Below are 16,304 nucleotides of genomic sequence, written 5' to 3' on the forward strand. Positions count from 1 at the left end.
TAAACACTGAACTTCAAACTTATCTATGCCTCATTGTTCTTTCTTGAAGTAAACTTGTGTCTGTTTGGTGAGTAAATAAACTGTTTTAGACCACTGCTCGAATTGAACGCAACACGTCCGGAGTGTGTGAGTGTGATACCGGTTTATTTTGATTAGATAATCACTGAGTGCTCAATAAAAGAAGCACTTAAAGTGTGAGAGTATACATTGTACTGGGATAAATGTAGGTCCCTATGCTTTTCGCGATGCGGAAAACGCAGATGGAAAAGACAGAATCCATTCATAAAAACAGAATTCACAGTTTAACGTGGAATGACGCTCACGGTGATTTCACCGTCTGCCTTCTCACTTAATTAGGACGAAAACACATGAAGATCTCCCGAACTGCTCTGAGAGTCACTTTATGAGCATTTGACCGTTTGATTTGAGCAAAAGCATTATATGCACAGAACTGTAAAGGTATTCACGGCAACCCGTCAGAATAATAGTCCGGTTTTGAAGTCTATTTTTCAGTAGAATGTACTTAGCTGTACTGGAAATAAATAAAATTGAAATTCAACAGATTTTACAGAGCCCTATTGGAGTGTGGTAATTTCAACATTTACAATTACTATTACTAAAATTATTTTTATTATTATTATCACTTTAATTATTACTACTACTACTATTAGTATGGTTCAGTACTGTTTTTAAAAAAAATTGTGAGTGTGTGTAAATAAAGCACTATTTTACTTTTTGTTCAGTATCCATTTTAAAACTATCGGTTAATTAATCGGTATCGGCCAGTGTGGTCCAACCTAGCTACTGGTATCAGCAAAAACCAATATCGATCGACCTCTAGCCGATATATCGGCTTTGGTGAAATATCGGTCAAACACTATAAACAAACCGCAACACAATTAAGTTAGCACAACAGAGACAAGCTGCAACACAACACAATTAACACAACACAATGAAATCAATCCTACGTGTTGTGTTGTGGCAATTTAGTAGTGTGGTAGAGATTTCGCTGTGTTTTGTTGTGCACTACTGGGCCTCCATACAATGCAGATTAATATTAGATCATTATATTAGCTGATTATCAAAATAATTGATAGCTGCAGTCCTAATGCCAAATGAGACGTCGCTAGATACAAATCGAATGTCTAAAGTCATGCTACATAATTTCTCGTGACATAAACACTACTTAGCGCTTTGGTTCTGGCACGACTGCAGCATTTAATAAAAAAAAAAAACAAATGCTACAATGCCTCCTGCACTCATAAGTCACTCTGTCAATGCAGTACTGGCATGTCATTGCAATCATAGCAAAACACACTGACTCACTGAGGATCTGAGGTTATCAACTCCTAGTAAGTCAGCTGAGCTTAAGTTCAGAGGGATGCAGTATCTTTGCTGTCAGTGATCATGGTTTGCGTGGTGTGAGATGGTGTCTCTATATTTGCCAGCTTTGCAGGACAAACGTGTCTCTCTCAACATAAGCTGCAACTCACAGCAGTGGCCAACTGCAGAGGATGAGTCACATCAAACAAAGCACTAAATCTGTCCAAAACACACACGTTTGTGCACAAGGAGACGTGTGCCGCATCTCCGAGCTCTTGAGCCCTCAAACAAAGGATGAAAGAGATTAATTGCCCCCGTCTCAGAACCGCGTACAGTATCCACGTCACCTCTTCAAAAGAAGTAGAAACCAAGAAGAGAGACTCAGCTGAGGGCTGATAATAATGTGTCACTATAACTGCAAACACAGGGACAAGCTGAAACCTCTAGATACATCATAGTATGAATTTAAGTAATGTGGAGATCTTAGTGGGAGATTGTCAAATGTCTTATTGGCTTTGGGATCCGCTGATAGCTCTGGGTCTAGTGATAACTGTTTGAAATGGGTGTGAATGCACAGCACGCACAGACTTGTAATCCCACCTGTTCAGAGAGGTTTTGAGCAAGACGGTGAACATGAGCTCTACAGAGACACGTGGAGCAGCCATGGGGTCTGAACAGGAGTGGAAAGGGGCTGAGAAACTCCACAGGGAGCATGGCACAAAGGAACTGTTCTAACCCTAATGAGCAGCCAGATCTCAACACTGCAACACTCCTGTGCTGCTCTCACATGGGACTGTATCAAATATTTTCACTCACACTGGAGGTGTTCAAGTTACAAAGCTTTGGCCAAACACACAGCTTGTTGCTGAGGTTGAAGTGGGAGGCCTATTATGAGCAATGAGCACAAAAATCCCTTTCTTCAAATTCATGGCATAATTAGATCTATTTGCCCCTGTAATGTACTTTAGAAAAGGAAATCAAGAAGGAAGATGATGGAGACATGAGAGATTCAGATCAGAGAACCCTCTGAATGATGTATCTACAGAGGCCTGAACTCTTACCAGAAACCCTCTAACACAGTCCTCACCAGCAGATGAGGGGCAACTCGCTTGAAAATGCTTTTGAAGTCATCCAGCTTCAAGAAGGCATGACCTGTACAGAGCACAAAAATTCAGAGCAAGTGTTAACAAGACTAATACTTTAAAACATCGAAAAGTTGTTCATTATGGGACCGGGTGTGTTATTAGGGCGCCACACTTGCAAGAGATCAAGCAAAGAGGATGAGATAAGCATACCTGAGAGCACACTCTAATTATTTTTGCTTATCTTAAGGAATATAATCAGCTTTCTTTGCTCATTCCACCTACTAAAAAGCTGGTGGATAAAGCCAGAAGTACACTTCCCTTGTCCGAGATGTAATTTCCTTCATCAGTACAGTCCACTGAGCTTCACACATACAGGCAAGATTCTGAGTCTGTGAGAACTTGTTAGCAGACAACAGAGTTTTACCAGACAATATAATAAAAATAAAACATTGTTTTCCTAGAAAATTTTGACTAATTCAAGATTTAGTGATTTTATGTTTAACCGGATTATTCAAGTAACTTTGTCTTTGTTAAGAAAAAAAGTTCCAAGTGCATCACAAAAATTGGTTAACATGGTGCAAATGTAAACAAATGACACGATAAATATCTTTGAATAAAATATCCATGAAATATGAAGGCACATATTTTGCAAACATTTTAAACATATCATATATGTTCAGAAAAGCTAAATATTTCTTTACAAAAATTACTCCTGGCCTATTCACACCAAGAACGATAACTATAAAGATAACTATATTAGCATCCACACCAGTAGACGTCTGTTTATTCCAAGCGCTCGCTCGCCTGCCGCTAAGAATTCTCATATTATTGTTGATTATAGCAAGAATGATTCTGACTGAGTGTCATGTTTTTATCATTCATTAGCTGGAAAAAAAAATGTCTGAAATTTATTCCAACGATATTGTTTGTCTGTTCTGAGGAACTCATTATTGAACCTCACCTGTTTCCCATCAGTGACACTATAAAGGTTGCACTCATCCACACTCACATTGCGAAGTCTTGATTAGTTCAGTCTGGCATTTCCGAGCGGTTTCCTAGTGTTTTTTCCTTCCCTTTCTTTACTTTGGATTGTGTATACTGACTTTGATTGTCTGCCACCTGCCCCAACCTTTGCCTGGTACTGTTTCTGATTTTGGATATCCCCTGCATACGTGACGGTGTTACCTGAACTATGCCTGTCTTACCATTCTTAATAAACTACTGCATTTAGATCCGAACGTCTCTGACTCCATGCTACACTGACGTCTCATGTCTCTTGTAGCATCTGATGCATTATATGGCATTTTAATATGCGGTGCTAAAGAAGTTCAACTCAGTTCTCATAACATTCTTTCATTTTTTTTCATTCCACTGCCTGGGAATTTTATTTTATTTTTTCAAAAAAAAACTGTGTGAATAGCCGCTTAAAACTATAGATAGATTCTACATTTTTGTTTTTTCTTAACTGTTACCACTGGCATATCGTCAAAGTGTCTAATTTTATTATTGCATATTTTTATTCAAAACTAAGAAAAAAAGGGTAAAGTTCTAATTAATCAATAAAATTGCCCAGCCCTACAAAAGTGCATGTGATATGAGCACTTGAAAAGATGTTTCTATCACACTCATGGTCAAAAAAAATATACTCTAAAAATCTTCCACACCCTGTGCAAGACAGCATGGAAAATGTAGTATACCTAAGTCCACTTGATTTTTGCCTGATGTTGTGAGAGGGAGAAGTAAGACCGGCTGAGATCTCAGAGTGTCTCCGGGAGCCTCTTCCTGAGAGCTCAAAGGAACAGCTTGTTGTGCCTTCTTCTCAGCGGCTGGCACGCAGGACTTTGATTTGCAGGAAATGGCTCCCCTGAGGAAGTTTAGAGCGCTCACATCGAAAGTCAGAGCTGAGAGTGGAATCTGTTTAGCGTGTCTGCTGAATTGATGAGAGGCACAGCAGCGCACTGAGCATGGGGATTATGGTGGGGTGGAGGTGGGGGTCGCGGAGCACTGTGACATGCATGTCAACACACCAGACCCGACGACACCAGCTCACCAACCGTAACCAAACACTGCCCTCCACAGCCATGACAACATGGATGAGAGCGAACACCTGCGGGAACCACAAGATCTGTGCAAAACTTGAAAAATGACACATCTCATATGTAAAAGAATCTGAAGTGTTAGAAAGGTGTATAATTGCATGATTTATTTGCTGAATGCAGAAGAAAACGATTGTTTTGATGACAAAGCCTGAGTAGGAATCGGCAGGGAGCTCAGCTCACTTTCACACCCGGTGAGAACGGGAGGGTTTCCAACTGCACCGAGCATGCTCTGTCACCGGGCAGGCTGCCACTTCAGCTCTGAATGGGAGCGACGCACTTCAGCGCGCTTTAGCTTCCAGCGTGTCCCCATTGAAGATGAGGATGGGGGTGATGGAGCAGATGAAACAGTCAAACATCTCATCCAGCGCAAACTGTTCAGCCGCAGATAGGAGAGGACTTGCCTCTGTTGGCAGTCTGACAGATACATCAGGCAGAGAAAGCCAGGACAGAGGGTTTAAGCTTACCTGGCAGAGGAACAAAGACAATAAATCTGGGAACAGCTGAAATTATTAAGACATTTTGCAGCATGTAAGCTCTGCTGGAGAACACCTGCCTGACAGCTGTCCTTCAGCTTTCCAGCTGTGCATGTTCATTCAAACCCGTTTAATGAGAAGCCAGTTTCATTTTCAAAAAGATTCATATTTGATACAAAGAGCATTTTATAGCACTATCATTTGTCAGTGCTGATGGGTGAGTTAAGAGTAAGTCAAAATCACACTTCCAATCTCGGTTCTAAAATTAGCTCATTTTCAGGTTGCTACAAGGGTTGAGTGAACTCGCTCACAGCAATTTGGTCCTCGAGATGAATTTGATGGTTCATTAACATTCACAATTCTAATTAAAAGCCAACTGTATTTTTTTTAAATGCCTACTACTTATTGCTGGAGACGTTTTTAGGTCCTAGGAGGGTGTAAAAATGTTCCAAAGCCTGATCGGGAGGCTCACAGGAAGTCTGAGATATTTCAAAGCAGTCTGTGAAAGCAAATGAGATACCAAAGAGATAAACAGAAAGTGAATGAGAGTCAGCTTCGCTGCAATAATGGGTCCATCGAACATCTGCTGAAGAGGCAGCCTTCACATGTATAAATATTCTGCTCAAACACACCAGTTTTCCTCTGTAATGGCAGGCCAGCAGGGTTAATGAAATAAGATCCCTTGACCATTCTGAGCAGATTCAGTCAAGGTCAGCTGAAATCCTCCTCCTGTGGTCACTCCTAACATACTCAGTTAAATTATACTGTAACAAAACTAATTAGTTAATTATACATTTGACTCTCATTAGAATATCCTACAAACAGTTCCAGAGAGGGCGAAATGATCCATGGAGACACACGAGACCCATTTGACTGCTTTCTACCCAACCTTGAAGCATAAAACGTTTAGTTTCATAGCATAACTTCATATAGGGAAGAAAAATACTTCAGAAACAGCAGTTAAAGATGAAGGGGACCTTTGTATTTGACTTTGTAGTCTATCAGGCATTAACTGTTTAAAAACCATAAGTTAAATCACCAAAAAAGGTTGATTTCTTTTTCCACAGATATGAAAGTATAAAAAAAAAAACTACCAGGAGAAGGGAGAATATCCATTGCTTGATAGTCACAGTGGACCAAAAAAAGGACACAGGGCGCCCTCTACTGTAATAATAAGAAAACACCACCCATCCCCAAAACCACAATCATGTGTAAACTACATATTAGAAATTTGCAATCAAATATAATAGTTGACAAAAGCACCAACCCTTGTTTAAAGAAGAATAAATAAAATAAAAAATCCTCCCTGGGACAAGTGCACCTTGCATTGCATTCAAGTCATTCATTCATTAATTTCACCAATATGTGTGTTTCTTTTTTTGGAATAGAAACCCTAGACGTTCTACCACGCACTACCAGCTAAGTAACAGGAACTGTAAACACAGCAAACCACAAAGTCTTTGTACAACTAATTTGGTCAATAAATGCGAACTGCACAGAATTTATGTTCACAGTTATTCTAGGCCTCTAATGTTGTTTACTTCTAGTTCTCCTTGGCTAACTGGGGTCTAAACTTATGTGACATATTATATTAATAACCACCTTAGTACACTTGCAAAGTTTTTTCCATTGCACTTGAAAAGTGTCAGCTAAAACCACACATTTAGAGTGCATATGCCTTGTACTTGCACAGAAGACAATCCCAAAATAATTTGCACAGGTGCAAAAAGACTGCACAAGTGTTTCAACTGATTCACTATTCTTTACTATTTCCACAAAATAAAGATCATGCGGTCTGCAAGCAGATATATCACCAGCCTAATTTTCGATCAACTCAAATGTATTGAAGCAACAGTGTTAAACATGCATAGAGAAAGAGAGGAGGAACGTACAGTGTACATCAAATGCACTGAAGATCTGCCTCGTCTTCTCATATGGATCTTCTGCCGACATCTTCCTCCCCATGAGAGACTCAAACCGCTCCAGTGGGACCCCTTTCGGAGAAGGGAGAAAAAGGATACTGGATTTATTAAGTTACAAAGCTCTCGTCTGAAGTGCTTGCTCTTCCTTTACATGGCAGTCATCTGAAAGCACTATGTTTAAAGGAGTAATATCTTTCCCTCTTGCCTGCAGGGTAGTCGTTTTTTCTTTGAGTGCTGTTATAGAGATGAAAAAGGTAGGCTGGGGAGTTCTAGACAGCATTCTCGCGAAACACCAAACATACAGAGGGACTTTGGCGAGGGGAAAGGGGTGGGCTACACTGACAGTGATGGCTAAGAAATTTGGGGATATACCTCTATTGGGAAAAGAATAAATTAATTAAGAGATCCAAAGACAGATGTGATGGCTCCACTGCACTTCGAGTCATGCCAAAACATACGCTGTAATCTGTCCTTTGAGAATCTCACACCAAGTGATAAAAGTAAGAAAGGACTGTTTTCTAAAAACATGTTAGTAAACAGAATTGTACCTCTTCTAGAGGAAACCATGAGCACAAATGGTGACGTGTGAGATATATACCGATGTTTTCAAAATCCCTTATCCTAAGCAACAGTAATAGTAATGCTCGCCTTAGCAAGAACCTTTAATAATTAAAACTGAATCACGTTTTCTTGAAGTCACAACATAACAGAAGTAGTGACAGATCTTTTTATCTGCGCTGTGACATACACCCATGTGAGATGGATTATCAGATAATCTAAATGACTGAAAATTTCAAATGTCGGGCAAGGAAAGTATGGATGAATTATTCATGATAAGATCAATAACATGCATTTAAAAATTAGAAAAGAGGACATTTTCATTTCATGTTGACTTTCATTTGTGCTGTCAAATGTTGGAATTAAATTAGGACAACTCTGGCCTACAGAGATTTTAAACACTACATAAGCGATATCTGTTTCTGTTATCATCACATAGCCACGAAAATCTATTACATAACCTACATATTTGAATGAAATTCTAAAAATATGATAGATGTACAATCCATCTACCTAGTTCAGTTTTTATTACCCTCACACTTTCTTACAAAAAAAAAACACAACATATATTTACATATAACCCTGACAGCATGTTTGGCAACAAGTGAACAACGAAGAGTTGTGCAGACCTCTTTAAAACCCATCTCTCTCGCTGTTTCCCTCCTGCCTTTAAACAATGCTGGTGCAGGAATCCAGATCAGGGCTGACTGACATTCACTGTCAACTGGGTGGGCTGTGCATCATACCCAAGTTCCCACCCCTTTCTTAATTTCTGCCTCTTTACAATCTTCAACTTCAACCTTGGGGTCTTTCTATGCTCTTATTTTTTTCAGTTGGTTATCTTCACACCACCCTCCCCTTCCCCCTGATCCTCAAATCTTCTCTCCTCTTTTGCATGACTCATTCAGCAGAACAGACACACACACACACACAGCAAAATGTGCAACTGTGTTCTCGCCTAGAGCTCCTTTTCAAAATCATGGACATCTCTGATTTGATGTGCACTTTCCTCCCTTTTCACTTCGGACTATCCCTGAGCCATCCAGCCCAGGGTGTAAGATGAAATACAAGATTGCGTGGATGCTTAATGTTGCATAACCAGCCTAAATATAATGAGTTTTTGGGAGAATCAAAGACAAAATCTACACCTTAAGATAAAATCTAATGTGCCATTCTGGTTAGTCAAGCATTTGTCTGAGCTTATCAAATCAACTGCCATCATAATCAAATATTTGTCATACACAGCCTGGGAAGAGCCCATGTTTACATTTGCATGAATCTTTGCAGTTCAATATATAGGGCTTTGACATTTTCAGAGTTTTAATCTAGCATTCTCAACAAATGCTGGCTATTTATGGCAGATTCAAATTATGTACAGATTCAACTAAATTTACTGATAAGTACTTTCATGTCGGTTAATTGGTTAATAATAAATTAATATAAATTGACATATAAAGACAAGAATAGCAGGAAATATGTGCCACACTAAAATGTCAATAATTTAGCACTTCTCAATGGTCACCACAAAATGGTATTTACCTGCATAAGAGTTTCTACCACACTAAAAACTAAAAATACCTATAAGAATTCCTATAAAAATGCTAAAGACAAATGCGAACAAGTTATTAATCTATAAAATAAAACTACTCCAGCTATTCAAAGCCCTGGTCTTTGCTCTGTCACATTAACCTGTGGCGCTCAAGGCGGCAATGCCTTGCATAAACAAAAAAAAAAAATGGCCAAAAATAAACATCTGTTATTAAATATCCATCAGTTACCATTGTGGAAGGTATTTCTGAATCAACATCTCACATCCGGAAGCTTTCATGCCTCTGTGATAAAAATAGAGGCACTAGAAATAAATCGTAATTAGAAGATAGCTAGCTGTGTGACCTTTCCCCCATTTCTCTACTTATTTCGCTAGTGAAAGAGATTGAGATAAAGAAAAGGACAGTGGCAAGTGGCTGAGTGGGCTAGGCAAGTGGCAGCAGTATTGTGAACACCATGGTAGCACTGAAGCCTTAAGTGGCCTCTTTTGTGTACGATGAGCCTGTCAAAGCATTTCACTACTGAGTCTAGTCAAGACTCCCACGTCACCACCAGCAACCCTCTCCTCCCGACCATCACTAATTTAGTAATCACATGAAATGCAAAAGAGGGGCAATTTAATTCACCATTTGCTCTGAGCAAGATTTAATGGTGGAATATTTCATCACACAAAGCATGCCACTTTAACTAGATTATCTTCTGCATTCCCACAGGGCAGCATACAAAAGCAATTTGCTTGTGGGATAAACCAAGAAACAAATTACTTACTAATCTAGGTCTTCAACCATTTAATGTCTCCCTCAAAAAGCTGTCCTGCCAAACCCCCATTTTCCTCAGTGTCTCTGTCTGTCAAAAGGGCCTGTAGAAATCCTGTATGCATTTCACAGCAACATTATTTACCGCTGTTTTTCAGGATTTCATTACTGGCTATGTGTAAAAAGATTACACAGTATCTACATCAAGCTCCTTTTCCTTTCACTTTGAGTGGTATAAAATTTGGTTTTCCACAGAAAAAAATAAATCGAGAGCGAAATTGTGAATATAATTTTGACTGCACATCAATGTGAGTTGAGCGTCTGCTGAAGGTGAATCATAAAACACTAAAATACACAGCACTGGCATGTGTACAACTGTACAGCAAGCTGTGATGCAGTAATTCAATATGACATGTAACAGATATTATACTATGCCCTTACCTGGACAGTCAGCACCATTCTCCATCAAGATATCCGTCTCTGACTGCAAGAGAAAACACAAAATTATTATTAAATTATAATTAAAAAATATATATAAACAAAAAAAATATTAAAACTAAATTTAAAAACAAAATATAAATATCCAAAATCAATATCTTAATATCTTAAAATCATAAATATACAGTATGTAGGCTATACTTCACACACAAATAGTTGTCACTTTAAGTATTGAAATCATGTTTTCACTCTAAAACCGTTTGGATTATCTGACAGTCCAATAAAAATAGATCAATCCAACTTCTGGCAGTTATCGATATAAAAAAGGCGGCAAGCAGTGTTGCCAGGTTTTTATGTGCGGAGAAAATTGGCTTGGGGCGGGTGGACAAAATTTGGACTGGTTTACATTGTATAGGCTAATTGGCTAACAAACAAGCCTGAGTATGCATATACTGCATCCAAACAGTGATCACGACGTAATAAACACCATAGACATATAAATACATTTTTTTATGTTATGATAAACACAGGCATACTGCAGTGCAGAAACGCTGATGTTGACGTCACGGCCGTACTTTTATCCAATCACTCTCCAAATAATTCCAAATAGATATGACATATGTATCTCGTTAAATTTAAGACTGCTCAATTAATTTATAAAGCAATAAATAAACAGTTGCCTGGAAACATAGAACAGTTATTTACAGATAGGGTTGGGGGTTACACCTTGAGAGGGAATTTAAATTTGAGTCAACATAGGACTGGACTCAAAAGTTTGTGTATTTGTATCGATTTGTGGGGTGCTTTTGTGGAATGGTCTGAGCAGTTCGATCAAACAAAGTGTAAATATGTTGCAATTTAAAAAAGGTACAAAAGTTTTATTTTTGTTAAGTATAGAAGTGGAGAGGGTGACTGATGATTCATTATGGTGATAAATGCTGCTTGATAATGGCTTTTGTATATGTTTTTTTTCTTCATCTTTATATTAAGATAAAACATTATTTTAATTACGTTTTTTTTATTTATTATTATTTAAAACGTTATGTTTGATTTATCTTGTTCGATCGTGAACTGGTTTGGGTAGTTACTGGGGGAAGGACTTGATAAGCCTAGGGCTTCTACCTATCCCTTTTCGAACAGGTTGATCATTATGCTATAATTTATTTCAATAATGTTTAACCATTTCTATTTTACACCCTAGGATGCATATCACCAGACAGTGCACCAAACAGCAGCAAAACACCCAAAATGCACAAAATTTAATGTAGCACAATACTAAAATCAAATAAACACTTTAAAGTTTCAAAGGATTACTCTTTTGCATTCAAAAACAGATTAAATGCCGAGCAAATAAAAAAGCATTTGTAATAAAGGGGAATTTGGTTACAGACGTTTTTTATTTATATTTTATGCATTTAATTTAACATAATTTCCAAAGGAGAATTACAGAATACAAACAAATGTAAAAAAACAATAATAATAATAATAATAATAATAACAATAATCTTAATCTAAATGTATATAATGTACATCAGTGGCATCCAGATGGATTGGAATGTTTTATTAATTATTCAAATAACAATCAGAAAGGTAAAACCTTAACAAAAATATAATTATAAGAACAGAACAAGCACCCGGACAGCTTAAATAAATGATAATCTTTCACGGAACTTCAACAAACAACCGCGACGCTTTCTTCTCGCACAGACATGCAATGAACAGCGACCTCTAGTAACGGATTTCTCTAATTTTTAGTGGTGTAGCTCACAGATTTAGGCACAACACTTGTTATGTCCAGACAATATCATGCAAATTACTTCTTTGCAATGATCGTAATGATGTATGAGGTTATATTAGTAATTTAATGCAGTTAAAAGAATAATACATTAAATGAATAGTGATTTTGATGTCATTTCGATTTTGGGCTGCATAGAGCCCGGATAGCTCAGTCGGTAGAGCATCAGACTTTTAATCTGAGGGTCCAGGGTTCAAGTCCCTGTTCGGGCGAACTATGTTTTTTCACTGGAGGTAAAGAAATGTTTTTTCGTTTGCATTTGTAATGTCAAGAAATATCACATTTAATTTTCTATTCACATCTGACTTTTTAATTAATGCAGCATAGATCCATCCTATGCTCGTTCATAAAGAAATGTGACTTAATGTTCTGTCGTGTAACTATTTAACCACTTAACGTTAACTTGATAACAGTATTGTCATTTGTAAATACCATGTCAACTCAGCATCAAAACACCAGAATCTGTTCTAAACAAAACTGTTTCACAAGGGTCATGACATCGTTCAACAACATTAACTCAGATCTTACCAACTCCATTTTCCCTCTCGGCATTGTTTATTTCTCTCTCACTCCTAAAGCTTCTTCTTGCAGAATATTTGCATCGAGACAACCTAGTTAAAAAAATCTGAAGGCTTCTGGAAAGCTGTATATGCTCGCATAGAAACCGTATGGATGTGAGGGATTGGTTGTCTATGCAGAGTAGTACCAGAGACGCTGACTGGATATAAACTATTTCAGAATTCTATGACGAATAGTCCGTATTTTCAAAATAAAAGTGTTAAAAGCTACTCATTGCAAGTCAATTTCGAAAAAACAAATCATCAACATATTTCACCCCTCAAACCAATTAACGTGTAAGAAAACATTTATTCCGCTTGAAGAATAAGCTTATTTTAGGGCAATAAAGGAGGTTTGCATTTTACATTACTTTCATGAAAATTAAGTAATCACATCCTCTTTATTGGAAGGCAAAAATACAAACACGCCGTTGTAATGAAATACTGATCAATAAAAAACCTAGACATGTTAAAAATTCCATATTACATTATAATCATTACTTATTATGCAATATTTAAATTATTATTTATTATTATTTTATTTGTAATTATAGTATTATTCTATGAATTTTGCTGTCACTTTATTTAATGAAATAAAACTTTTACAATGTTGAGCTATAGGATGACAGTGAGCTCATAATGAAACTGATGTCTAAAACTGTGTGTGTGTGTGGTCTGTGTGTGTGTGTGTGTGCGTGTGAGTGTGTGTGTGAAAGATAAACATAAAAAAGTCGAAATGTTGACATATAAGTATAATTATAATAAATCGAAATTAGAAGATTGTTCAATGTCGCGTATCATAGACTTTTATTTTGAAGAACATTATGGCGTGTCTCTGCTGTAGCTACATGTGGAATTTACAGTGAGAGACTGAGAGCGAGTGCATACCAAATCAAAACAAAGCGAACTGCTGTAGTGCTGTAATGAGTTTCAAATTGACAAGGGTCTAGCAGTTTTGTAGCTGTATATTTGCAGCACTTTATTTCTTTATAACCGTAAACAATTTTAAAAGTATCTTCTTGTAGGCTTATTTCTTCTTCCCGCCTTTTTGTAAGTTTAAATTCATCTACGTTGAACTACATTGGTATTATGTGATGCATACAGTGTATCTTTACGATCTATTATCTATGCGAGCATTTATCTTTTGTCCATATCTGCTTGTGCAAATACAAAAAGCTGTTAATTTAACACAAAACCAGATTGTTGTATTGTAAACATAACATAGTATGAACGATTACAGTATATGGTTGACTGTGTGTAACTATAAAAGTACAATAATACTGTGATCCACAGCTGAAGAAAAATGTCCCAGGACAGTCAACACGGCAAATGGACCATATCAGATAGTGAAGACGAGGACAACATTATTCCTCCAACACCTCAAAAGGAATCAAACAAACCAAGCATTAAACCTGATTTAGAAAGAAAACCTGACACGAGCACCACTTTCTTCAAGCAAGAGCCCAGGCTGAGTCCAAAACGCAATGAGGACACCCATTCTATAAAAGAACCGTCCGCTCCCTCCATGGGATCTGAAGCCAGGAAAGCCGCCCATGTGAATCAAACCCTCCCTGTAAAATATGAAAGCAACCCTTCACCTTCTGTAAAGAGAAAGAGAGAAACAGAAGAGGCAGGCTGGAACCTCTCAAGCAGTGATGATGAAACTCCACCACCTGCCCCCAAAAAAGAGCCCAAGAAGTCTGATGTAAGTCCTAAGAAGAAGAAGACTGAAGACACACGTCCTCCGAGTCCACACGGCACTGGTTATTATAAAGAAGAGCCATCTGATTTCTTTGAGACCAATTTATTGTCTATGAACGACATGTATCGTTTTTATTTAAACAAAGTCACTGGGATACCTAAACAGTTCAACACTGGAGCGCTGCATATCAAAGGTATGTCAATTTAAAAAAAGTTCTGATACATGTTATGTATTTCTGATCATCTTATAATAAACTGTTTTCTTCTTCTATTCTATAATCAGACATACTTTCTCCAATGTTTGGAACGCTGAAAGAGTCTGTACAGGTATTGTGTTAATCAATGAAGTTGCAGGTAAGAGACTTCTACCAACCTACTGACCAACATCTTTTTTTTTCTTTTGTAGTTTAATTACTGCTTTGATGTTCCATGGATGGTGGAGCAGTATCCACCTGAATTTAGGTAGGATGAAATCTCATATTGTTGGTGATGTAGAATAACACACTCATTTCCCCACACTGAACACATGTCAGTAAGAACTTATGCTGTTCGTTTTTTGCTGTTTTTAGGGACAAGCCGGTCATACTCGTTCATGGAGAAAAAAGAGAGTCCAAGGCTCGGTTAATCGAGCAAGCCAAACCATATCCACATATTCGTTTCTGCCAGGTTCTCTCAGTTTTGCAATAATTTACTTTTTCCACTAGAGGGAAGCATTAAACTTTATGTTAGTCTGAGGTCGTCTATAATATTATGTATTACAGTAACTGGAAAAACCTATAAAAATACTTTAAGGCAGGATTCTTAATGAAAGAATACTAAATGTGTCTTGGTGAGTTAAACTCTCTCTTGTTTTTAACAGGCCAAACTGGATATTGCATTTGGCACACATCATACGTGAGTGTTGAGATGTTTTATATATTTATATAATTTTAGTGAGACTGGGTGAAAAAAAAAAAAACTTAAGCTTGAAGTTTGAAAACAGGTGCATGAAATAAAACATTCAACCATATAAGGTTTTTTTTTTTTTTTTTAAGTAGTATGGGTTATGCCAAACATTCTAATGTGTCACTGTCGTAGGATGCCACCAGTTAAATGAGCTGCAATGCCAGCTGTAAGCCACATCCCATCAGTACCATCCCAGAATATGGATTAAGCAATCTTCTAAAATTAAAACACATTAATGCTCACAGTTATGAGATGAAACACTCAGAAAGCATATATCAGTGTGGTCCAAGTGGTGGCTTGGTTTTTAAGTGACAATGCAACTGTGGTGGTGTTGTAGTTCACTTATATAATTTCATTAACACCTTGATCAGGATTTAGGTTTTATAAGTAACATAATGCCAGTAACATAATGCATATTGAATATAGCACTCCTCGAACTACTCAAATAAGTATTAACGTCTTCACAGTCCATGCCGGTGTGCAGATTATCAGCAGCGCATCTGTTGTGATGAGTTGAAATTAGATGTTAAACAGGCGCAGTATTGAATTTTAATGTGATGTATTCCTAGAGTACTGTTTTCTCTCATAAGGATTTGTTATGTTTTATTCAACAGAGAAAGAAATAACAGGATTGAGCATTTCTGACTCCAGAGGAGCAAATTAAATGGCTTGTCTTTTATATAAATTGAACAAAAAAGGAAGCAAAAGAACAGAAAGATTTGCAGTATAATCCTACTCGAAACACCTTTAAGTATTCATGTGCTAATTTGCCTTTAAATGAGTTCTAAACGTACCTCTCTGAAGAACACAGAGAGTTATTTTATTATTTTATTAAGTGAAATAATAGATTTTCACACAAAGAACAGCATAGAATTGATTTTGTATTTCAATACTTTTGGTTTTTGTTAGAATTAATTCAACACTAAAGCTGAAGGCTTAATCATTTTTTTAAATGTATTATTTTATACCGCTTGACACAAAAAGCCATAGAGTTTAGCTCAAATAAAAGTTATTATGCAGCGAAGTAATACTGAGTCTTTGGTAAATGTGCCATAGGGTTTAATGGTAGTGTTTTGATAGACACAAATGAATGACATTATGTAAG

The 16,304-nt window shown here is 37.2% G+C and overlaps 2 protein-coding genes and 1 non-coding gene across 3 annotated transcripts in view; 2 read left to right on the forward strand and 1 right to left on the reverse strand.

The window, feature by feature from the left end:
* Positions 1–904: 904 nt before the first annotated feature.
* LOC127976026 (EF-hand calcium-binding domain-containing protein 11-like) lies at positions 905–12,676 on the reverse strand. Its single transcript, XM_052580120.1, has 5 exons — positions 12,525–12,676; positions 10,205–10,247; positions 6,873–6,974; positions 2,385–2,475; positions 905–923 (listed from the first exon to the last, which is right to left on the reverse strand). Exons 1-5 carry the CDS (start codon positions 12,546–12,548, stop codon positions 905–907), a joined length of 279 nt encoding a protein of 92 aa, XP_052436080.1. The 5' UTR covers positions 12,549–12,676.
* trnak-uuu (transfer RNA lysine (anticodon UUU)) lies at positions 12,136–12,208 on the forward strand. The gene has a single exon. It is a non-coding gene; the product is annotated as a tRNA-Lys (tRNA).
* A 686-nt stretch (positions 12,677–13,362) lies between the features above and the next one.
* The window catches only part of LOC127976760 (tyrosyl-DNA phosphodiesterase 1), a 28,538-nt gene continuing 25,596 nt past the window's right edge, over positions 13,363–16,304 (forward strand). Inside the window, exons 1-6 of the mRNA XM_052581409.1 lie at positions 13,363–13,603; positions 13,847–14,448; positions 14,538–14,581; positions 14,661–14,716; positions 14,824–14,920; positions 15,114–15,148. Coding sequence (XP_052437369.1) covers positions 13,857–14,448; positions 14,538–14,581; positions 14,661–14,716; positions 14,824–14,920; positions 15,114–15,148 — 824 coding nt within the window. The 5' untranslated portion in view covers positions 13,363–13,603; positions 13,847–13,856. The remainder of the gene's footprint in view (positions 13,604–13,846; positions 14,449–14,537; positions 14,582–14,660; positions 14,717–14,823; positions 14,921–15,113; positions 15,149–16,304) is intronic.

The sequence above is a fragment of the Carassius gibelio genome, chromosome B17 (assembly GCF_023724105.1).
Source record: "Carassius gibelio isolate Cgi1373 ecotype wild population from Czech Republic chromosome B17, carGib1.2-hapl.c, whole genome shotgun sequence".
Lineage (NCBI taxonomy): Eukaryota > Metazoa > Chordata > Actinopteri > Cypriniformes > Cyprinidae > Carassius > Carassius gibelio.

What these genes read in the sequence shown, in the direction of transcription:
- LOC127976026 (XM_052580120.1), bottom strand. Translation starts at nt 12,548, where the DNA reads ATGCCGAGAGGGAAAATGGAGTTG. An exon ending in CGAGAGGGAAAATGGAGTTG is followed by an intron (nt 10,248 to 12,524) that starts GTAAGATCTGAG and finishes TTTCTCTTGCAG; the next exon opens with TCAGAGACGGATATCTTGAT. An exon ending in CAGTGCATTTGATGTACACT is followed by an intron (nt 2,476 to 6,872) that starts GTACGTTCCTCC and finishes TGCTCTGTACAG; the next exon opens with GTCATGCCTTCTTGAAGCTG.